At 35.2% G+C, this 25,869-nt stretch overlaps 1 protein-coding gene across 2 annotated transcripts in view; it reads right to left on the bottom strand.

Annotated features, from left to right (window-relative positions):
• Positions 1 to 8,690: 8,690 nt before the first annotated feature.
• TSC22D2 (TSC22 domain family member 2) overlaps positions 8,691 to 25,869 on the bottom strand; it is a 36,174-nt gene continuing 18,995 nt past the window's right edge. The window contains exons 2-4 of one of the 2 annotated variants that reach the window (XM_026664984.2): positions 25,755 to 25,826; positions 12,437 to 12,488; positions 8,691 to 10,211 (exon numbers count right to left, since the gene is read on the bottom strand). In XM_026664984.2, coding sequence (XP_026520769.1) covers positions 9,951 to 10,211; positions 12,437 to 12,488; positions 25,755 to 25,826 — 385 coding nt within the window. In that variant the 3' untranslated portion in view covers positions 8,691 to 9,950. The remainder of the gene's footprint in view (positions 10,212 to 12,436; positions 12,489 to 25,754; positions 25,827 to 25,869) is intronic. The other variant, XM_026664991.2, reaches the window with a different exon arrangement.

The following is a 25,869-nucleotide window of genomic DNA, read 5'->3' as shown; positions in this document are numbered from 1 at the left end:
AGTAGAAGTGCTTTCAGACTGGCAAGGTTTTGTTACTATAACCTTACAGTAAAGGTTGTGTTAGTACTCATACAATACAGGTTGGGGAGCAGAGATCTCACATGTACTTGAATTGTGGTACTCATGATTTCTCATGCTGCTGCATTTTTTCATGTTCAGTCCCATGCACTTTTCATGTTCAGTCCCATGTAAAGCATGGTGCAGTAAACCAAGCAGGAGGTTTATGAGTAAGGCCTCCTGGTCTAGGAAGAGGTACAATTGCAAACCAACACAAATCTATGTAGAGGTCCCTCTAGCCACCATTGCTACCTACTCTTCAAGTGAGTTCAGAAGGACCCCCAAATTGCACACAAGATGATCTGCCTGGCTTACATCAAACGAACAAGCAAACTTCACAAATCAAATTCCCAAAGCCATCAAATACAATTTGGATGAGAATATGTACAGTAGTGGGTTTCAGAAACACTTGTCTGAAAACTTTCCACCTGCAGGTGGAGATAAAGTATAAGACAGAACAATAACTTGGAAATTTCACTGAGCAAGAAGAAAAGAAGGTGTCACCTGGGTATATTATGCGATCAGATCTTGGAATATGATCCAATTTTCTTTTCTGTGTTTTTTTTATTGCAGAAGGAAAGGGGGTGTTCAAAAATACTTGGGTTGTGCCAGCTATCAATGACTTTTGTTGGATTCCAGTTTTAAAGGTGCTCAGAGTTCTGCATTAGAAAGTTAAGTTGATGTCAAACTTCCAAGGGCACCTAACAGGAACAGAACACAAACAGTGCATGCACTTTTCCTACTGGCACTGCACCAGATACTGTGGGAAGCAGGGCACTGAATAGCTGCTATTTAAGTCTAGTCCCCACTGCTACTTCAGCTATTTTTATTAAAGCAAACATGCTTTCATACTTTTAATAAACGCTTTGTGTTTTTTGTTTCATTCTTTGATTTGAAGGACAGGGTGAATTTATAAACATTGGATATTGAACTGAAGATGTTTAAGTCCCAATTCCTCTTTCCCATGAAACTCATGTGTTCACCTGTCCAAACGTACCTGTGCTAAGCTGCTTTCATACATCAACTAAGCACCCATCTAGTTTGGGTCTGGCTGAGGCCATTGAACAAAGCATTCCATTGACGCTTATTCAACAAACTGTAGTTAAAGACATGATGGCTTCATGCCTGGAACAGCACTGCTGGGAAGTGATTTTAATCTTTTGAGTTCCTTAGCTAGATAGAGAAGATGGTGATGAAAAGAAGAGGCGAAGAAATTACATTCTAATGATGAAAAATAACAATTTGTTATTTACTTCTCCATCCTTACTCAAAGCTATTCTGTTGAGAATGCTCTTATTTCAAAGAACCTTCAGGTTGTATCCTTAAATGGTTCAGTTTGCCCTTCTTTTGCAATGGAGGGTCATCCTTTGCCCAGGGGTGGGATTCAATTTTTTTAACAACCGGTTCTGTGGGCATGGTTTAGTTGGTGGGCATGGTTTGGTGGTCATGTGACTGGGTGGATGTGGCTTGGTGGTCATGTTATTGGCTGGGCGTGGCCAACTCAATATCACTCACATCGAGGCAGGCATCTCCTCGCCTGGCCTCTCATGACTGTGGAGATGCTGCGACAGTTGTAAGTGTGAAAAATGGTCATAAGTCACTTTTTTCAGTGCCACTGTAACTTTGAATGGTCACTCCACACAAGCAAAGTACCAGCAAAGGAGGGGGGGAAAACTCCAGAGAAGTTCCTGAGACAGGAAGTCTAGTCCTGCCAAGAATGTAATAAGGGTTAACGGAGAGGCAGTTTCTGTAAGCAACACCAGAATGTTTCCTTCCTGCCTTCCTTACAGGATTAGGCCAGTAATTTCTTCCAACAACCGGTTCTCCACAACTGCTTAGAATGTTAACAACCAGTTCTAGTGAATAGGTGCGAACTGGTAGAATACCACCCCTGCCTTTGCCCCACCTCCTTTTCAGAGGTTTTCTAGTTAAGAGGAGAAATGAAGCAAAGTAACTCCAACCTTCGTTCTTCTTGGTGTGTTTCACTTGGGACACCGTGTTTTTACTAAACTCTGTGTGTCCAGTTATTTGAGGTTGCTTTAGCATTTTTATTTATTTATTTATTTTTTGCATGTGCAGGCACTTATCTCATCCTAAATCATACTTCAAAGAGAACCTGGTGAGCAGACTTAGATGCAAGGACAGCTGGCATGGTTCCTCTGTATGCATTTGGAGTGCTGAAAAACCTCTCACACCCCCCACCCCATGTTCAAAAGGTTTTGTTTTCTTTGTTACCAGCTATCATGTGATGCAAACACTGCCTGCAGCAGTTGATTGACTAAGCTGCTGCTGTCACACCGAAAACAAAGAAGGGACTTTGCAGTGATAGGGAACTGGCTCATATAGCACAAAAGACTAGCAACGACATATATAAACAAACAAAGGCATCCCCCCCCCCACCCTGCCTCCTTTCATTAATTAGATTCAAGCAGAGAAAGATTTTAAAATGTTTCTGGGTTGAGATGGAAATTCTGAGCTAATTTTAATTCTTGAGGTCCTTTATCCTCTGTTCCGTTCCCATGTTTATTGGACCCAGTGCAAAAACTCAGAACTTTCCACTTGGTCTTCAGGAGGGGTTAGAGTGACATTAGATTGGTGCAAAGGAGAAGGTATTTGGGAGAAGCTTCGTGTTTAAAAGGGGATCAAAAAAAGCAAAGAAGTCTCAAAAAAGCTCTATGATGCTCTGGGAATTTCTTAGATACTTGGGATTATTCTTCATTTGATTTTTTTAAACATTAATCTTTTGGGGAACACATTGAAGTTTTCAATAATAACCAATCCAACCTTTTTAAAAAGGAAAAGAAAAGGTCTAGCACAGCTGCTATATAATATTCTTGACCTTAAAGATGAGGCATGTCCTGTCTTGGCAATGAATTATTTGTTTCCTTCTAGAATATTTAATATGATGAGATAAATTTAATCAAGCTTGTTATGATTTGCTAGTCAGTTTTAAATCATGGTTTAAAGCTATCTTGGCTAGACATATTTCGGAAAGCAGGTTTCACATAGATTAATCGTTAACCCAAAATATAAGCATAGCAATCCACAGAAGAGTGTGGGAGCGGTTTATCCTCAGAGTAGAAATAAAAAGTTCAGCATTGTCTACTAAAGCATGCTAACCCCATAAACTGAGTTGTTACTCAAGAATTTTCAGCTGACGTAAGGTATCACTCAGGCTTTGGAAATACCATAGTTGGGCTCATCTATTCACATAGGTGAATAAAAATCCACCACACCATCTGTGGTTGCTCAAATTCTTGCTGAAACTCTCATAGCTCTTCCACAAAACTCTTGCTGAATTCTTATTTTAATGTGGCTTGATAAATAACCATTAACTATTTAACGATTGAATAAATCTTAATTTTTGTTCTGCTTCCTGCAATACAAATTGTAAAAGCTCACTGTATATTTCAGGTACAAAATTGTTTAACTCTGGTAAGTATATAGCAGGGGTCTCCAATCTTGGCAACTTTAAAACTTGTGGACTTCAACTCCCAGAGTTGAAGTCCACAAGTCTTAAAGTTGCCAAGGTTGGAGACCCCTACTATACAGCACTCCAAGCAAAAATATGATAAAAGAAAACCTTATTGAACCAAGTTTTTTTTTAAAAAAAATTCCCCTCCTTCCCTCTCTCCCTTCCTTTTATATCCATTTATTCACCTAGAGATTAAAATACTGTATATTCCTTAAATTTCATTCCTCTAACAATTTGTGAAACAGGGTAGTTTGACTGATAATAAAAGTTTTTCATGACTTTGAATTCATGACTATGAATTTGAAACTGGATGTCTGATTTAATACTCTAATCACTAAATCACGTTGGTTCTCAGATTTCTTCTTTTCTGAAGCTCCTTACCTTTATATCAGTATACTTATAGACACTTTGGAAAAGAGCTCTGAAATATTCAACAGATAGATTAATGGGATGTAGTTCATATATTTTTTTTCACATAACAAAATTCAAATGAACCCAAAAGACCCCATGGGAAAAAAGTACTGTTCCAAAAACTTGATAGACCTGGAGCAAGCAGAAGGAAGTCAAAGCTAGAAATGGCCTGTTTCTTTGTACTATTTGGGTCTCAGATAACCAAGACATTTAAACTAAGACCATTAAGCTGAGATTTACATAAACCATAACTTCATATTCATAACTTCTGGTTTCTATAGAGATAGACATTGCCAGCTGCCTTTTAATTCTGGTTAACGGAAGTACCATTTTCCCTTTGCTGTTGGATGATATGGTAGCAGCTGGCATAAAAACAAATGGGACCCAAGCATACAACATCTGGAGGGATTAATCTGACTACCATAAGCAGTTGACTCTGAAATGTGAATATTCCGGAATTTGAACTCAGTTTGAACTCTTGATGGATTGAAGCATCTTATTTTGTTGGTTGCTATAAGCAATGCTTTTACGGACTCTGAGGAAATAAAGCAGTGATGTAGTTTAAAAAAAAAAGGAAAGAGAAAGGTTTCCACTATCTGAAGTGTCCCAGAAATGCCAAGTAAAAAGAAACAATTTAAGCACTTATTCTGAGTCTTTATGAGACATTTGGTTATACATATTCAGTTAGAATTTTATTAAAGTTGCAGTGTTTTGTATTTTATTGGGAGTAGATGGGTCTCTTTCAGAGGTGGGATTCAGCAGGTTCTGACCAAAACCGGTAGTAAAAAAATTTGAATCCCATCACTGGTTTTCCCCCCCAGAAATCTCCTTCTTCTGTTTTGCCTGAAAGGAAATATTGGAGGTTACTTGTATCATTGCCAAATCTGTGTCAAGAGACTAAGTCAAATATAAAAATAAAGAATTGGGTATTTTAAATCTTGGTACCTACTGCTTCATGCTGTCATGTTTGTTCATTTCAGCATATATCTTGTTGTAAATTTCAACAATGCCCTTGACCTACAGAAGCTTTTCTGTTATGATTATTTCCTTTGTCAATCTTCTATACAGATAAGGTACCCACAGCCACATAACTAGTGATGAAATTGATGGCATACAATTGGATTAGATAATATATAACCGGGGGTGTCAAACTCTATTTCATTGAGGGCCGCATCAGGGTTGAGCTGGGGTAAGTGTGGCCATAGGGGGTGTGACCTGCTTGATGTCGGGGGCGCCTGTGGCAGTCCGAGTGCTCTGCCAGTGAAAACAGGCTCCTGAGCTCTGTTTTTGCTGGCAGAGGGTTGCAGAGGCTGTTGCAGCCAGAAACGGAGCTCGGGAGCCTATTTTTGCTGGCAGAGGCACTCCCTCACTGTTTCCAGGGTGGCCCCGCGGGCCAGATCTAAGCACCAGATCCAGCCCACAGGCCTCGAATTTGACTGATATAGATAGATAGATAGATAGATAGATAGATAGATAGATAGATAGATAGATAGATGAATGGATAGATAGATGGATGGATAGATAAATAGATGGATAGATTAAGGAAAACCTCCAAAATGTAGTTTTCCCCCCAGTATCTGAATGTTATTTACATTGACATCTGCATGTTATAAGAAAGATGGCACTGTTTTAAACTCAAACTATTTAAAAATCATATTGCAAATTAATTTAAATAAAAGTAATTTGAAAATAACATTCAGTAAATTAGTGTAAGTAACATCCATGTACTCAGAAATTGTGATCTCTCTAAAGTAAGTAGGGTCCACAGTATGATGCCCTGTGACAAGATCTCTCTCAGCTAACATAGTGGATCCAAGTTCCATGATGATTTGTGAGGCTGAGGGTTGGAGATGCTTTATGCTTCTTTGAAAGGAAGGTAATTAATCTTGAAAGTAGCAGTGATTATCATCCAGCCTTCCATTCTTGGGGAAGCTATTGGAAAAAGTGGTGAGACCTCAGCATCAGAGAGTCCTTGCATTTTCTGATTTTTTACAGCTGGATTTCAGGTAAAGTTGAAATAGTATTAATCTCTCTGATGGGGACTGGTTGAAAATGTACACACCTCTGAGCCCTATTAGGATCTACCTTGGTAGATTTTGATACTGATACCCTTCTGAAGAATTTTGGATTGGAGGAACTGTTTTGTTCTGGTTTTGCTGCTTTTGTAATGGGCAATTTCAGTCACTGCGGTGATGGTAAATGAAGAATGGCTGATTTTATCTGATAGCTGCTCCAGTATAGGATATTGCGGGGCTCAGACGTCTTCATGCCACACAATCATTTGTAGAATGCAGTCAATTATCAGTAGGCTGTTAGCAAATAATGCAGTATCATCCCAGGCTGAGCTGCATGGGAATATTTGTGGACTGGATCCTTATAGGACAGCAATTTTATTTACCAGTGACAAATCTGACTCTAGTTTTAGCTCACTCCTCTAAAGATGCAGATCCAGAATTTGGAGCGTCGTTTTTGCAGTTTCTGTTGGAGAAGCAGGTAGAAAACGTGACCAAGAGGAACATCGCCCAGCAACAGCTGGTGACTATTTGCAGGACTATCTGCATGGGGACAGTCCTGACCACAGTTAACTCATGCCTTGTCACCTCTCAGTGGAATTATCACAACATGATCTATGTTGGGCTGCCTTTGAAGACAATGAAAGTTTCAATTGGTCCAAAGCACAAAACTCCATCTGCTGGTTTGAAGCAGCAAATTTAGCTACTTTTACATTATCAGTATACTGGTGAGTGATTTCTTTCCAGATCCAAGTGTTCCAATTGTGCAGTTGAGCACTAATGATGCCCAAGCCATTTTGTAAATAGTTAATTCCTTGTTTTTGTTTTCTCATATGTAATTTTATTAAAACTTTTAAGCGAGACAATAAAAGCTAACACAAACTAAAAAAGTAAGAAAGAAAAAAGAAATTAAAGAAAAAGCAGAAACGGAGAAAACGGAAAAATTAAGGAAACTAGAAAAGAAAGAACAAAGTGTTAGGAAATGGCTTTGATACAGTATTCTTCACAGTAGTAATAAGTACAAATATATTTTAACCTCTCTTTCTAAAATTACATATTACTCTTATTTCTATAATCTATCCTGTCTAATCACAAAAACCATGTCGAGTTCATAGTTTTTCATTTTTATGGAAAAAAATTTATAAAAGCTTCCAAGAGCTTCCAGTCAGCAATAAATGCCTTTTCTCTAATCAAAATTAATTTATTGTCAGCAAAATCTGTCAATTTCACCAGCCATTCCTCCATAATGGGTAATATTGAATGTTTCCATCTCTGTGCATGCAGTATTTTCACTGATGTGATCATACATTGAAATAATTTTCCATGGCTTTTTTCTAATTGTTTATCCATTAATCCTAAAAGGAAAAGTTCTGGCTTCAATTGAACATTAATCTTTCAGATAGATCATCTGTATCGAAATATGTATTCGGATCCATTTTTTTTAAAAAATGTGCTTGTTGCTTTTATTATGCATATCCCTATTTTTAAGCTATTTGGGATCCCCTAGAAGGGGCACCAATTCTTGTGTTAGAGTCACTAGTCTCCCTGCTACACCTAACTTTATACAGTAAAAAGATGCAAAATCAGAAGCTTTCTGCTGCACAAAAGGAGTCTTTTACCTATACTTCTAGTACTACTCCTACAGTACTATAGAATCCTTTTAGAAAATAAGTGAGTGCAGCTTAATGCTTTATTTGGAGTGTTCACATCATGGACAAAGATAAGAAGGGATAGTACAGTATAGAACTGGAGCGGATGAAAGCAGTATTACATAATTCCTTCAAACTTTCTAAAATATGCAGAGTAGAATCCAGAACTTGCTACAGGTGATCCTCAATTTACAACCACAATTGGGTCCTTGATCAGAATTTCTCTTGCTAAGCAAGGCAGTTATTAAGTGACTCCTATGGTTGTTAAGTCACTTCATCTTTCCCCATTTACTTTGCTTAGTGGAAGCCAGCTAGGAAGATAGCAAATGGCAATCATGTGACCCTAGGATGCTATAACCATCACAAATACCTGTTGCTTGCCAAGCACCTGAATTTTGATCATCTGACAATGGGGATGCCAATAGTTGGGTGAGGACCAGTTGTAAGTCATTTTTTTTTTGCTGTTGTAACTTTGAACAATCGCTAAATGAATGGTAATAAGCAAAGACTTCCTGTTTTCCTCAGAGCCCAAAAATAAATCGGTGCAATGTTGGTGCTTCATAAGTCTAATGTACGACTAAGTAACAGGTTATATTCTGTTTAGTAATCATAATCATGGCCTACTTATTTAGGTTTTATTTAGCTTTTTAGAGAAATAAGCAGTGTCTCATGGGCTTTGATATGTCACTTAGGTGAGATGGACGGTGTAGAAATTTAATAAATAAATAAAAATGTTAAAACCCTTTCCATTGCAGATTTCTATTAGAATGAAGTTTATTCAAAGTTTAATAATTTGTGTGCAACCTATTCTTTAAAATCTAATATACCTATATACTATAACCAGTGTCAGAGAAGTAGCATGTAGGGATAGCAGCTTAAATATTTCTCTAAAACACTAACCTAGGGATCTTCTGAATATATTTACAGCCAGACCTTTCAACAAAACTGCAGTTTAATTTCAGAAAGTGTTAAAATATATTGTACATCAACTTCTGACATACTACTACGTTAGTATACACAAATGGTCTCTTGAAACTGTATTTATGAAATGTACATTTTAATTTAAATACTCAGTATACACTGCACTTAATCTGCATGTTGCATTTATTAAATACATTAAAATCTGCAATGTAACAAAACGTTTTCTGCATACGAAATTCAAAACACCATTTTAAATGAACAAAAGATGGCTCACTTCATTTTTTAAAACTAGTGCATAACACACCAGCTTAGCTCCACCACACTAGCTGTTCTTTCTTTTTTTTAATTTGACATTGTTCACAGACTATTACATATCACAATAAGAGTGCTGGATAAAACATGAGGTACGAAAGTGGTTCAAAGATTATAGGTCATGCAGATCCATGCTAGACAGCAAAGAAAAATGTGAATGAGAACACTAAATAAAAATACATAAAGAATGTGCATTATAAAATAAAAACTCAATTACACAGCTTTGCTTCTTTGGTTACAAAGTAGGTTGAACAATTTCACAGCTTTTTATTCCCCCCCCCACCCACCCCAAAAAATCATACGAAATGTCAAAAAGCAGAGGAATCATGGCAATTTTTCTATTAGAAAGTAGAAACAGAAATGAGCAAAGTTTTCTTCATCAAAATAGCCCATCAATTATTATATCACAATGACTGGCGACTACCTGTACAGATGCACTATGGTCTTCATACTTACACTATACAAAAATTTACATTCAAGCTGGATCTTAACTACTGAAAATAAATACCAAAAGGTAAATTGCCATTAGTGTTAGAAATAGGCCAGGATTCTTTTGTTCAATTATTGCCTAAACATTTTTTTCTATTAAACTCAATCCTGTCTATCAAGTTTTACTGATACTTACATTTATTTTTTTAAAAAATTAAAAGTTCTGTGACATTGTTCATGTACATTATGAATAGCAGCCCTGTAATAAATAAAACAAATAAATGAAACTAATGTAGGCAAATGTTACTTGTCATTGAAAGAACAGTGGCTCTAAAGATGAGTTGTTACTATTTGAAAATGCAAGGCTCGAAGTAATCCATGAGTAATGGAAACCTTGAAGAGCCTTACTAAAGCTCTTAAAGACCTCCACTCATGTGCATCAAACAAATGCAGATTTTTGCATTATAACTCCTTCTACATTTTCCCTTGTGCACTGATGGCATAATTGGACACCAACTGTGTTGTATGACATCTCAATGAGGGAAAGCGCTTGCAGAATGATTGTCTAATACTGAAAAGGCCAAAACACACAACTGAAGCATGGCTACCTGCTTTCATATAAAGTGGAAAGAAGACCAGTGGCACACAAGGACAGATTGCTTTCAGTTCTTAATGAGGCAAGCTTTATGCTGAGGAGACATTCGGCTGCTGTGGAGGTTGCGTTGGCTGTGGAGGCTGTGCTATCACTGTTTGCTGTTGAGAAGTGCTACTTGGATTGGCCTGTTGGGTTGAAAGTTGTGATAACTGATCATTGTTTGAAAGAGATTTTAACAGTGCATTTTCCCGTTCAAGTAAAGAGTTTCTTTCAATTAATTCTTTTATTTGTTCCTTCAGTACTTCCACTTCTTCTCTGACTGCATACATCAAATGGCTTTTCACCAGATCCTGTAAAGGCAAATCAAATAATTAGAGAACTCCACATCAAGCTGTTATTTAACTCCAAATACTTGCATAAAACTCCACTATGAGCTTAAATAAGTAAAATAAAAATATCAAAATATCTTAAACTACACCTATACACATATCACTTATGAATAATACTGCTAAATATATAAAGTAAAATATAAAAAATAGTTAAGGAAAAAACAAACTGTAAACTAGCTACATATTATACTAAATATTTTACTCAAAAGGAATCATAGCTCATGACTGGGATAGAATCCATAGTGAGAAGTTATGATATCTCTGAAAACATAAGCCTATGCATTTTGCTAATAGTTAATGTCTCCATGGATATGAATGGAAACTCTTCATTGAGTCTTGATTTGAATTAAATTCCTCAGGTTTACTTTTGAAGAAATGAAAATAATAAATTAATGTTATATATGTAGCATAAGTTGCTGGCTTTTTACAGGGGGTCCACAGGTCACTTAGCAACTGTTCAAAGTTACAATATAACTTTTTTAAATTTAGCAACATGCAGATAATTACAATAGGAAGAAGAATAAAATTTAAAGTACAGTGGAAAATCAGGTTCCGACCAACAAATCCACCCAATTTTTGAATCGGGCTATGATTCAAAAATCGGGTGGTGAACAAACCCGGCCGCGGCAGATTCCCTTTCCATGCCGATTTCCCCTTCCGCGCATGTGCAGTCCATGAAAATCAGGTTGCGACCATAGTCCTGGAATGGATTACGGTCGCGACCCGAGGTTCCACTGTATATGCATGTCTTTCTAAGAAAATGTGCCATGATTTCAATTAGGCCCTTATTCCATTGGAGCCTATTATTCTTCAGAATGAAAGGTTACTTTGGTTCCTACTACTTTGTAGTGCAAATAGAGAAAAGTATACCATACATCTTTTTATGTATTTATTTTCCGTACAACCTGGCTGTCAAGAGAAACATTTAATTTTTTGTATTTTATATAAATATCATTACTAAAGAGCTGACTAACAAATGAAAGAATTTAGCCTCTGGAGATTTAGCTGGTGCAGAATGCAGCAGCCCAGACCAATTAATGGCATTGGTTTTTCAGCACATGTGACACTACTAGTTTCCAGTGTGCTTCCAGGTGCAATTGACTTCCAGATGCAATTCAAGGTGTTGATATTTACCTTTAAGGCCTTATGAAGTGGGACTGAGCTATTTATTGTCTCTTCCCAATTGTTTCTACTTGTCTCACCAAGTATGGCAGGAGGGAAATGCTCTAGGAGTGTCATCGGCTAATCAGTGAGAGCTGGAATGGCCCAGGAAGAGATCATTTTCTGCTATGGTGCAAGTGGATCAACCACTTGAGTTAGTTGTGACATTGCTAGCCTTTCATAAAGTCTTAAAACCTTGGTTTTGTGCAAGGTCTGGGCCCGGAAGTGTGATAGAGCCCGTCTCTTGGCTTTGTGGATGGTTATTTTATTAAGTTCAAGTGTCATGTGTTTTTATTTTATATTATATATTTTATTTGTTTTTAACCTTTTCACTGTATGCCATGTATGTCACATATATGAAATGGGTAGCTACGTAAACAAATAAATGAAGAAACAATATCCATAATAATTTGAACACTAACAAATATAATTTATAAGTTCACAAACCAAATAGTTAAATGCATTATATTTTCAAAGTAACTATTGTATTTAAATACAAATAATATCCTTACTAATAATATGACTAACAAATTAAGCAATTTTAGACAGAATTTCAATAGTTTTAACACCACAATGTTTTAGATGACTGCAATAACATTAATTCTGCCACAGAATTTAAACTGTATTTGCCCAGTTAAAATATTCAGAATTTGAATATTAATTATACAGCAGCAAGTAAGTATTAGAATGGGCAGTTTTATTGCTAAAAGTTCTACAAAAGCTCCAAATTATTTTAGCATTGGTACTATTTTGCTCATCACAGAATTGCTAAAGAATAAAGTGCAGATAGCCAGAAAACTAGAGCAAATCATAATCTGTGCTGTACTATGCTATTCTTTTGTGATTATTATTCTTTAACTATGAAGAATTTAGGACAGATAAAAAATTCTAAAACATATAGCTATAGCTAAAACATATACAGTATATGATCAACATTGTAGGCAAAATAAAATTGACCAGCAGATAAGTTTAATTAATAAATAAATAAATAAATAAATAAATAAATAAATAAGTTTCTTACTTACCATTGCCTGTTCTATTTTGTTATCAATGGCTACAACACTCCCACCAGATGCACTGTTTAAAAGAAAAGTCACATGTGAGCTTTGAGTTCACTGAAATGCTGTTCAGCAAAAGTGATGGAAAAGCAAAGACTTCCATTATAGTTCCACAAGTCAGCACTTTTACAGCACTTTGCATTCAATGTTCTTCTATATTTTAGTGATCATTACAAACCTCTAAGATTGGCAAGTATTAATTCCATATGCTCAGGAACGAGGAAGTGTGGTATCTTCAAATCATAGGCATTGTATCCCAGAGAAAGTGAGACATATTTAGATCTCATCAAAATCAATGGGAACTGAGAATATTAATATTTTCAATAGAACTTAGACATAACTAGTTCATGATAGTTTGGGCCCAAGTTATTTATGCCAGTTTTTGGCCCTTGTTGAAACTGAGCACAGACCTCCTGAGAGTATAAGAAAAGAAATACTGCCCACATCCTATTGGCTGTTATGAGCTCCCATATTTGAGCACATTAATATGCAACTGAAATAGTTCATAATCATAACCAAGTCAACCACTGTGTGTTTGAAAGTGACATTTTGATCAGTACAGAAATATTAAAAGCACCTTAGTGGCAAAAATTAAGCCAATTCTTTTACAATAAAATGACATAAAACTGATTGTTGGGAGAGTTCCACTTCATTGTAGAATACCCACAAAAGATAGTTGGCTTGATTACCATGTTCCAACACTTTAGCCTTTGGTTCAAGCTGTACTTTTGGAGGTACTTCCATACCATCATTTCCAGCAGATATTTTACACCATACAAGAACCCGGTTTCAGTTCTAGCAAGCGCTAATTATGTTTGTGTTATCCTGTGCCATGCTGATCAAAATGTCATCTCCACATAGTTTAGATTTTTAGTACATTTAATAAATTTACTATAGAAAAAACCCCACTGTATTTGGCATATTTTTCAGCAAAGTATTCTGCATTCACTACTAGAAAGTTACATCTATTTTTCATTTTTTAATCTATTATTGACTAGGGAACTTAGTTTACATGTAATTATTCATGTTTTTATAATCCAGTATAAAAATAAGACAAATTCAGTGCTTTCAACTGTATATTAAAAAAACTTCCTTCCATACTGATTTTATTTTAAATTATTATAATAAATGACTTTAAATAAACAATATATAGTGCAAAATCTACCAAAATTTTAGGATCCATAGTTTATTTTAATAACAAAAATAATCTGCATTAGTATATAACTTCAAGTATTAATACTTTGTTCTTTTGTATATGTATGTATACTACAATGTTTCCTATGACAAAGTATTGGCATTATTAAACAAGAACAATAACCACTGTAATAATTAAAACACTCCATAAATAAATGAAATTATCCTCAAAGGATTTGACTTTTCCTGACTTTCTTCACTGTAATAGTAAGAGCATTGTCAAATTGTGATTAATCAGGTTTCTGGGAGCTGTTGCTGAGTTGTGAGTTGGCACATATGAAAATTAATTCCATTCTCCCCCAAAAAAAAAAGTTTAAGAAATATTAAAAAAACATTGGACTGCTAAACAATGTATCTAAAACAGAAATATGCAATTGTGCTTTGTATTTATGCTTGCTGAAAATTTGTGTCATCACTTCCAAATTTCTCAGGTCCATAAGAAACATACAGCACATAAAGATAAATGATATAAGACTGATATGTTTAAAACATCACTAAGAACTTTCATCACAGTATATTTAATACTTGAATAAATTTTTTTGTTCTTTCTCTGAGTCAGTACAGCTGCTCTGGATGAATCTACACAAACACTAAATATAAATGTTCAACATGAAAAGGTATGTCAATTAACATGCATTCCATACAGACAGGAATATAGCAATTCCAATTTAATTTTCACCACTAGGATAGTACATGAAAATAATTACCAACACTACTTTATTGTAAACTTATTTTCCATTGTTTCTCCCTTTCTATCATATGTAGTATTTAAATTTTCTCTATTTATACTGCAATTGGGATCCACCTCAAAATTCCTTGGTGAAGCAGAATAGAAATGTACTATATATTCATTATTTAACAGCCTTCATTTAAGATTCTTGTTAAAATGTGGACTTTTAGCAAGTTTTTCAAAACAGGTATGAAAGCAAAATGTTCATTTTATTTCTGTTAAAATCAATCAATAATGGAAACATATTTTATAATTCAGAGGTTTTCACTCGCTTCTTTAAAAAGGAAATGCTTAATATTTTATGTTGGTAAGTATTTATAAAGCAGTCATCATTCTAACTTTACACTTGTACAACATCCAGAAAAATATCTTTAATTTTTAAGGTTCTTTCATTTCATTCTTTCATTTTTATTACTAAAAAGCAATAGTTGGTGCATTTAATCAAGTGCAGATTTTACAATTCTATAATACGTGAAACATATTTGTAAATGTCTTTTTCAGGTTGTTTTTGATGATTGCATTAAAACATTACTTAGGAATATAGGAATATAACTGCATTTACTTATGTTATGAAATATTAATATGCAGTATTTTAAAATGGACCAAGTATAGTCCTATTAAACTTTTGGGAATCAGGTAGCATTCTGGACCACATGCAAGGAGTAGGAGAAAAGGGCATTGTTTTGTGAAGGTTCTACTCTTTATTAAGTATGTGATTCTAATCAGTTTCTAGTCAGTAGTTATGGGAGATAAGTAATTGAGCCCTTGACTTCTCTATTTTGGGATGGTACAAGATTCAGTTTTCCCCCTTGCCATTTAACATCTATATAAAACTAACTAAAATAAACCATGTTTTAGTTTGGGATAAGAGCTGATCAAGCTACTGACGATGCCTGGTTATACATAAACCAAGCCAGAGATGCAATTGGGGGGTGAATCTTTATCTGATACCTGGGTGTTGTGAAGGATTAGATCAGTGGTAGTCAACCTGGTCCCTACCGCCCACTAGTGGGCATTCCAGTTTTCATGGGGGGTGGTAGGGGTTTTGTCCCCTACTTTATAAATCACCATTACTGTGAAACTGGTGGGCGATTAGAGAAAACTTTACTACTAACAGAGATACAAAAGTGGGCACTAGGTATAAAAAGGTTGACTACCCCTGGATTAGATGATGAAAAATAATCTGAGATGATGGTTCCTACAAAGCCTAGGATAGGATTACACTCTCTGTGGAAAACTGTTATATGAACCTGCTGGGAGAAATTGTGCATCAGTTTGGGGTGAAATATCAATATGCTGATAAATATACATTGACATCCCTTGCTGAGTTAGGTATGCCGCAGTAATCCTGACATAGAGCTTGAAGGTAATAATTGAAGATTTGGATATCAAGATCAGAGTAGATTCTTGCAACACTGCACTGCAGCTTGTCACTGCTAGATTTGACTCTACCTCAGCTGGATAGCTCTTGATTAAGGTCACACTCCCTCCAAAGGAGCATGCCTGCAACTGGGGAGGGGATTCAGCTCCTCTGAAACTGCAGGTAAAAGGCATAGCCAAACTATCTTTTGCTCAGTGTTGATTGATATGCCAAGTATTGTCCTTTATGGATCAAGATTTTTTTCCCCAACAGTGGCTTATAAATTAACCTTTAGGTTTAATCACTGCAAGGCATTATATTGGGGGCTTTCTTTGAAGAACACTGGGAAACTAAAATTGGTTTGTAAAGCACCTGCCACCTGTTTTGTGATGCACACTGGTTAACAATAGCATTCAAACTGCTGATTCTTATATATAAAGCCATACATGGCTTGGCTCTCAATAACTTTTGGAATCATATCTTCCTAAGAAAAAATTTACAGCTAAGGGGGCTGGAGCCAGAAGACCCACTTTTTCTTTCAGCTGCCTCTTAATATCAGATTCATGCTTTCCCTCTTGAATTTCAGAGAGTCATTTAAAGCAATCTTATTCTGTTGGTGTTTAGGGGGCCTGGTCTGGTTTGCAGTTTTATACTAGTTTACACATATATTCAAAAATTGGTTGCTTAAAATGATTATTTTTAATTGTACTTTTTGTCTCTTTTTATGTTATTTTTTCTTAAAAATTGCATGTGGCCATAAACTGGTATAATAAACAAACAATATAAGGAGACCTATTCTTCAGAGATAGGAGGGAGAGACTGCAGGTAAAATAGTCACACATCTCTTAAGCCCACTTAGAATAGTTGTGACTCTTACATGATATTAGGCAAGAATTCTTCCAATATTTTAAGGGCTTATACACTTAAATTATTCAGTGGCATTATATTACTTCCTGTGCTATTTATTCCATAGTTTGGTATTTTTTATTGTAACTTAACATTTGCATGGAGAAATCTAATATTTTAAAATATTCATTGCACTTTTAACACATACTTAATTTGTGCATTTGTTTTACTGTGGACTACAGAAAGCATAAATTTCTATCTAAAAAATGAAATTCATTTCAGTGTCTGTACTCCAGCCATTCTCTCTCTCCCCCCCCCCCTCTTTTTTTCTTATATAAGGTCATAAGTATTTTTGAGGCCACTTATAGAACTTAAAAAGGAGTGGAATTTAAATGTTGTAACACACTGTATATGTGGACACGCAAGAGCATATATTTTACAACATATTTCTATCATCTAGGAAAAGAGTAAGTCAAATTCAAGACTGACTGGAATAGTGGTGGAATAATGCACACTTTTGTAAAGAGTGGAACAAAATAAAAGTGTGCTTTTCTCTCGAAACAATCTCTATATATCACTAAGGAGGGGTGTCCTCAGAATTCAGCTCAGCCTATTGGACGAGACACAGAAGCACCTCCCATGCCTGGATGTTCTGAACAGCTCATCTGGAGAATTGGCTAATTTATTTCTATTGCTGGCTTTCTAAACATGTACTATGACTAATAAACTTCATTAGGACATTTTAACACACACACACACCATTTTTTTGTTTCACCTTTCAACCATTGCTTAATGAAATGATACATAATCTGAAGCTGGAGAAGCAGAGATTTTTTTCATTCCCCCCTCACCCCCACAAATTTATCTACCTTCTCTCTACATAGATATGTAAGGGTTGTTTTTTTTATCAAATAACTATAGAAACTATCATATTTCTGGACTGTTCCATGATTCTTTGAAACAACCATCTGGAATACTTAAGAATCAAATGGCAAAACACTACATCCAATAGCACTATTAGGTGGACAACTGAACACATTAACTCTACATAGACATGATAGACATGATAGACAGATAGATAGATAGAGATCACTGCAAGATTCAAATGCAATTTAGTGTATGATTGTAAGTTATTTGGATAGAATCTTTGATGTACTGAATCAGATGTTTAGATCAAAAGGCAGTTTGTAACTTTGAAGACTTTAGCAGATTTAGTCTGAGCTCTCCATTGCAGCTTTCCTTTCATATGTAGATAAAGCAGAGGCTTGTTGACACTAATATAGTCTGCTGTTGAGTTTTTCTCACATTTATAATGTCCCTATAACAATCTTTGAAGAAGTACTGGTTCTGTCTGTGTCTCATTTCTCATAGAGTTTGTTTAGAAAAATTTGCTTGGAGACACGGAAAGAAAGAAGAAGAAATATTTCTACTGAACTAAAAATCAATTACACTACTTTTCATTTTCACTCCTACTGTTTTTACCCTAAAAATATTCAGAGAAAGTATTTTATAGATAGCTATGGTAAAATGCTTCACTATATTGGGCTGATACTTGGCAAACCATATCTACCATTGTCAGACCATTTTTGCCAAAGTTAAAGTAGTTAACAAAGTTTAGTAATTTTATAGTTAATATTTTATTAAATTGAACATCAAATCTTTTAAATCAAATATTAAATTCATTTATTCAATTACTCATAAACCCTTAAGTACTATCTAATAATCATCCAACTATTCGGTGAGATGGAAAAGCAGATGAACAAAAGTTTTTAAAAAATAATGAGTCTGAATGAAAGTATCAATGGTAAATAGTAAAGGTTTAACACGGTAAACTGATGTAAGATATTAACTGATAATAAACTTTCTTTGAAAGAGACATTTTACAGTATTATTTTTAGAATTGTTACTGCCAATAAAACATTTGTTTTACTAAGTGAACACATCTGAGACAGAACATGCTGGTGCACACAAACATTCTAGAACATTTGTTAAATACTACATTCTACTTTGGAGAAGTTCAGAATTTAAAGTGGTTCAGAAAGTACAAATCAGAGCAGTTCATTTCCAAATAGAAACTGAATGAACTGCAGAGTCAAACCACTATGTCCACTATGTCAGATGTACTGAGATTGGAAATGGCCACTGGTTCAGAATTCTAGAGGCAGCATTTTCAACACACAATATTGGTCATTACAAAGAAGAGAGCTGTAACTAAACAAAATTGTCAATACCAATGGGCAGACTTTACTTCCCATTTTCTTGCATCATTAACACAAAGTCAGAATATACTACGCCAAGCAGCAAAAATATACTAGGCCAAGCAGCAGTTTGATTGCTCCCTGGTGTGTCCTTTTTGAAGCTATTCTACAATCTCTTTTTCTGAGTAATTAAAGTAGTGAAAGGCTCCTGAGGTTAATGCACCTAGCAACAACTGTTCAAGTGGTAAGGAAAACATGGTGTCTTCCCAAAGGAAGCTTTCACCTGACCATGATGTTTAATTTTTAAAACAATAATTTAGAATACTGTAGGTAAGAAAGAGGTTTCTTCTGCCCAAGGATCCAGGAATGAATTTTTAGAGATGGCTAAACTCAGGAGTATAGTGATCTGTCAAAATCATATGCAGTTAAGAGTCACAATGTGATCAGCAACTAGTTTTGCCACCTGGTCATCTCCAATATGGTAGATAACATCATTATTTTCAGATGAGTGCACAAATTCATTTATAATGCTAAGGAATCATGGTGTCATAAATTTAGAGAACCTCTCTACTACAGGACAATATAGCCTAATTTGATCCTATTTAAACTTCTCTCTTGTCCATGAATGCTACTAAACTTCTATATAAGTATTCACTCCTAATTAGAATTTCAAAGGAAAAAAAGGCTTTTGTTAGATTAAAAGCAGATTTTGTATTCCTTAGGATTGCTTTAATATGAAGCATCTGGATATACTTGTGAATCAATGTTACTTAGATAAAATATTTTGGCACTAAAGTTGTGGTGGGCTCCCACTCTGCTGATCTTCTGAAAGAATGTCAAGGCCTGGCTTTGACAACTGGCATGGGGGTCAAGAGAGAAATGTTGATAAGTCGAAAATACAAAAAAAAAAAAAAAAAAAAGAGTGACATGCATGAGAACACCCCCTCCTCTTTTTAACTTTTTAAACTTGTTTTTATTCCTGTTTTTTAATTTTAATCTTTATCTCTTTTGTATAACCAAATGTTTTTATTTGTAAACCAACCAGGATCTAATCTGGGTTGGTCACCAGGACCAGAATTTTAGTCTTCTCAGCTTTTTGACTTGTGCTGGAGCCCATTGTCAGGGAACTTCTCTCCCACTAGATCAGTGGTTCCCAACCTTTTTTTCGCCCCGCACCCCTAAAGAAATTTCACTCGAACCTCGCACCCCCTGAAATTTAGACTTTAGGAACTACTGAACGCGTTAAATATATGGTAGGATTGAATCTTTTCAGCTATGTATGTGACGGCCACTAAATAACGATACTTAACTCTAAAATGAAAACAAAGTTAATCCATTGCATAATAAATAAAAATGCCAACATATAGCCAATATACTATTTTTTTCCTGGACTTTTCTCGCACCCCCTGGAATATCGTCTCGCACCCCAGGTTGGGAACCCCTGCACTAGAATGTTTCCCTTAGATGAAATAGGTGGTGTATAAATTTGATAAATAAAAATATCACATAATTCTGAGTTACGGATATATCCACTATGCTACAATGTCAATGTAGTTAGATTCAAAAGTCAATAAATTAGATTCAAAGTTTGCTGCCAGTGTCACTGATTCAGCTGCATTCCCTCAAAAAGTCTTGTTTGGTTGAAACTCTTTTCTTAAAAGCTCCATGTGGTTAGATTCCTAACCCTTCCAAAGTAGAGTTGAAAGGACACAGAGGCCATACCAGTGATGGGAGAGGAAAAGTTGTTCTTTCTCCATTCCACCAGTGTCTTTATGGATTGAAGGAGCCTATTAACAAAATGCAACATTTGCACTCAAGCCATAAATTACAAAATAGTATGAACAGAAATGTCTGGGGGGGAAAATCAGCATTTAATAAGTAGGCTATAGTCTATGATCGATTTCTCCCCCTTAACTGTCACATCCATATTTCTACATTTATCAAATTTCAGATTAAAGGAACCTGATCCATATCTTAGAATATCATATGCATAGCAATAAAAATATCATACACTGTACATAGCAATATATAAATAATGTCCATCTCCCATGTGAAAGAGAAAAAAAATTCCCATGAAAATTTATTAAAAAGACTGAATTCCTCAATGAAATCTGAGACTTTCCTGAGTTCTCAAAGGTTAGCGCTCTCCAAGAGCTATTTGAGATACTAAAGTTGCCTCAGCTGAGCAAAACAAGATCTGAATATAAGGAAATACTGAAATGAATTCTGCACAAGTTTTGAAAGAACCTGCTATAGAGCATAAGTATCAGGGGTGGGATCCGACAGGGTTAACTACCAGTTTGGTCATTTACGAGGTTCGATGATTTACGATGTGCTTCCCTGTGTGTGCCTGTAAATCGTCATCAGCATGCTGCGTGCAGAGAAGCAGCCTTTCAAAAAGCCCTTTTTAACTGCTTTTTTAACTGCAGCTGTGCCTTGCACAGCAGCTGAAGTTGAAAAATCAGGAAATAAAAGTCAGGTAAGAGCCGAAACTTCCGGTTTGTCGGCTTCAGCAGCGGCAGGGATTCGCGATCCTGCGTGATCCCTGTTGCGCTAGCCGTCTTGGTGCCTCCGATCCGGACGGGTTTGGAGGCTAAGGTTGCCCCGTAGAGGCAGCCGAAGATAGGAGGGATCCGGACAGGGGGTTGGGGTTTTCGCAGACCCCTTCCCCACCCGGCTTAACCCTCTTTTCTCAAGGCGGTGGAGTGGCGGTCAGCAATGGCCGCCACAAAGAAGCTGACAGCTGGACAAGATTGTGCTGGAGGAAGAAGGAGAAAGTTTTGAAGCGAAAGTTTTTTGGCTGAACTGGGACTATAAGATACAAGTATTATCCTGAAAATCCTGATTTTTTTGAAAGATACTTTGTTTCCAGAAGAGATTTACAAGCGGTGAGTGAAAGTGCTTAAAGAGAAAGTTTACTCTCCTTCCACATGGATTTAACAAATGGATATTGAAAATCCTGCTATTTTACAGAAGGTAAAAATTTAAAGCTTTCTGTTATAAGTGGGAAGGGAGAGGACAAAAGGAAAATTTTTATTAAGATTTTGTTGGAGGAGATGCCTGGAAGATTTTGAGATTGGAAGTTAATTGCAATAAGACTTTAAAATACAGATTGGGTTTTTTTTTCCCCCTTGCCAATTGATATTACCCCCAGGAAGAAAAAGTGTGAAGAACTTTGTGCTCTGTTTGGATTGTTTGATGACTTTGGGATTTTGGGGAATTGTTTCAAGCTTTGAATTATCTTGGTTGTTTTAAGAAGAAGAAGAAGAGAAAAAAGAAGAAAAGGTTTATAATGGCTTTATCTGTTGATGAACTGAGAGAGGAATATGGTAAAATAAAAAAAAGAAAGTAAAGACGGTGTGAGAGAAATTTTTCGCTTTTTAGAAATGGCGCTTGCCACTTATCAACAAACACAGCAATTAATGGAGGAGGAGGAGGAGGAGGAGGAGGAGGAGGAGGAAGAAGAAGAAGAAGAAGAAGAAGAAGAAGAAGAAGAAGAAGAAGAAGAAGAAGAAGAAGAAGAAGAAGAAGAAGAAGAAGAAGAAGAAGAAGAAGAAGAAGAAGAAGAAGAAGAAGAAGAAGAAGAAGAAGCCACCTTTAACGAGTTAACAAAGTTGATTAAAAAGGACATAAGACTTAAAAAACATCCAAGAAAGAGAAAAATAAGATGCAAAATCAATACAATGTTAGAAAGCAAAAGAAAAGAGAAATACAACAGAGAGGGAAGCTAAGGGGGTAAAAAGACCAGATGGGATAAGATAGGAAGGAAGAAGGGGGAAAAAAGCCACAAAGGTATGAAACAAGATGTGGAAAAGAAATCTTTTTTAGGGATAATGGGTAATGCATAATTTTGTTCCAAAATGTTTCTGCAAGGTACATGATAGTATTGTAGTATTTGTATTAGAAATAGACAATTAGAATTTTATAAGATTTAAGTAAAGATTAAAACATTAAAGGTTTAATAATGATAGATCTTAAGATTTAATAAAATATTAAAAGGAATGTTTAAAATACTTAGTTTAAGTATAGAGTTTAATTGACTATTGTGTGGATGTGTGTATGAACTTATTATTATGGTATTTGTTTTTGAGATAGGTAATTGGAATGCTATGAGATTTAATGTTTAATTATATATTTAATTACTTTATGGATTTACTATTTTAGTAAGTAGAATGTACTAAGCAGAATTAGATAGGGAACTAGGTGTTACCTTAAATGTTAATTTAGGGGAGCGATGGAAAGGCATCATACTTCGATTAGTGATTTCAGGAGAAAATTTTTTTTTTTCTAATATGAATGAGATAAATGGATAATTGGAAAAGAATGGACAAAAGATACAAATATAATGATTTAAATTAAGATGAAATAAATAAAATAGAATTAAGAAGAGTGGAAAGCTGGGAGAAGTTATAATGAAGATATAGAAGGGTAATAAGATAGGTAATGGCATATAAGTTGAACATGAATTTAATTGAAGTCCATACAAAGAGAGGTAATCTGGGGCCAAGCTACTTTTTAAAAAGAAGTTTTATGTTTTTGTGTTTTGTGTGTGTATGTTTGATTGAGATTTAATAAAACCTTGGGAGAAAGCGAGAAGAATATTTGTAAACAACGCAGAAGGAAATATGAATATGATGAGTATAAAATGGATAAATATAGAAGAAATGTAATTGAATAAGAGCAAAGAGAAATAATGAGAAATTTGCTAAAAAATATTTAAGTGGAAATGGGATATATTAGAATTATATTGTATAAAATAATGTTTTATCTGCCTTGTAAAAATTTATAATGGAAAGAGGTTTAATGTCTTTAATGTCTAATGATGCTTTGTTTGTCTTTAAAATTAATAAAATTTGTTTCAAAAAAAAAAAAAGTCAGGTAAGAGCCCGGGTGGGCGAGTGGGCAAAAACATCAGCAGACATAGAACCGGTTCTATGTCTGCTGCTCTTCAGAGCTACCGGTTCTCCAGAGGTGGACAGAACCGGTAGAAACCCACCCCTGATAAGTATGAATCAGCCTTCAACCAGTTCCATTTATTCCAACATTATCACAGAATTGGAAAGGATATCTAGACCAACTACTTGCTCAGTGCAAAATTTGCTAATCAGAGACAGTGCTCTAACTTTAACAGACAATTTATTCCATAGTTTGAAAACAGTGTTAATAGTTCCTCTTAGAACTTAAGTTTCCAATTGCTTTACCATCTTGGTAGCCCTCCTAGGAACTCAGTTTATTTTTTTCCTTACAGAGACATTTGCTTTCTTCCAGTGTTCTGAGTTCTTGCTAGATCTTTAGGAGTTCTCAACAATTATTCAAAGTTAATGTAATCACCTCAATAGTCCAGGATGTAACTCATCTAGCCCTTGATATTTGAGTCCATTTAAAGTGGGTAAGTGTTCCTTTACCCTCATCTTGCCTAGCTTATGTTGTAGCTTCCTCCTCGCATTAGTGGCACAATAGCCAAGCAGGGGTTTATTTCCTTTCAAAGAAAAAGCATTGAAAATAATTATGGTATTGTGTATTCTCATCTATTATTACTCCATTCCTCTTCCCCACAACAATTCTACATCCTATTTGCTTTTCTTTTTGTTTCTGACATACTCAGGAAGGTTCTTTCTTCACTCTTTGGACATTTGTGACCTTAGCACATCCCAAGCTTTAATCTTTCCGATACTATCTCCACATTTTGGATCTCTTCCTTGTATCCTGCTTTGGTTATATGTTCTTCCTCCAATCTCCTATTATATTATTTGGCTTTTTTAAATACACTGACAATGTCTTTTTTCTATTTGTGGTAGAATATCAGAAATTGAATCAAGCTTCTATCAGCCATGCCCACTTTCATTTTGCTTGCGAAACTGAATCAGTGAGATGAATATTACTAGATTCCTCTTTGATCCCTATAGTGCTTATTGTCTTCCTGGAGCTAGTAGATCTGAGACTCAACACACAAAACCACAGTATTATCTTTTTTTTCTTTACCTTATGGCATGTTGAAACCCCCAAATGTGAAAATTAGCTATTAAGAGTACTTGAGGATCTCAATCTCAATACTGAAAACAATGGCTTTATAAGCTCTTTTGTATCTGTTTTAAATATGAGTTATTTGATTATTGTGATTTTAATTACTGTATTTTTAATCTAAAATGTGTTCTTTAAAATGTTTAAATCAGCAAGCATGTGAATTGAGCAAGCTTTAAGAAAAGCCATTCAGTTTTCTTTGCTTCAATACCACAAATGCAAACAAACAATGCTTAATGTTCAATTAGCAGTAGAAAATATAAAACAGACAAGAACACCATAAACCTGAAAAGCCAAGATTCCAAACTTTTAATATTGGAATCTGCTAATATTGTGAGAAAGCGAATTGCAGCTGTTGAATTAGTAACACAACTTTGACAAGTGATATCCTCAAAGTTGAATTTGTTGCAGTTTCTCGCCAATTGCCTGGCTGTAATTGAATTCTCTTTTAATGCTTTAATTTATCCACGACTCAATTTGTAGATACATGTTATAATTGTTATTTTGTCCAATCAATATAGATCCCATATTTACTGCTCTTAACTCTGAAATTTAAAAGATTTTGATTTCTTTTCAAAATACTTTAGTCAGGCCATTTTTACTACTGATAGTTTTCAAACATTAAGTCTGAACTGTTGATAGCTACAACTGATAGAAGTTCTCATTTTAATATCAATTATCATCTAATTTAAAAATACTCTTCTCCCAGAAAAACCTTGTTATATATGAAATGGAGCAAGATTCCACATGGCCCAAAAGACAAGTTATATAACTAAGAAATTTTGGGATACTTTAATTCCCCTACATGGCAAATAAACAAGGAACAGGAAGAAGATACTAAAACGAACATATTATTTGATGACGAGAAACTTGCACAGTGCAAAGCTCTTCATGCATACTTAAGCACGTATGCTTTCCATACTCAAATATTCATACCTATCCCAGAGGTTCTTTGATTCCTGTAACTTGTTCGAATGAAACACTTGGTAGAAAGTAGTTGAAGGATTCCTATGAGAGCCAGGAAATGAAACAAGATTGAAAATGAACAATC

This window comes from Notechis scutatus, chromosome 4, assembly GCF_049901735.1.
Source record: "Notechis scutatus isolate UNSWTSFEM ecotype Mainland chromosome 4, rNotScu1.2, whole genome shotgun sequence".
NCBI classification, from domain to species: Eukaryota; Metazoa; Chordata; class Lepidosauria; order Squamata; family Elapidae; genus Notechis; species Notechis scutatus.
Note: the sequence above shows the minus strand (reverse complement) of the source record. Positions and strands in the feature narration are given on the sequence as shown.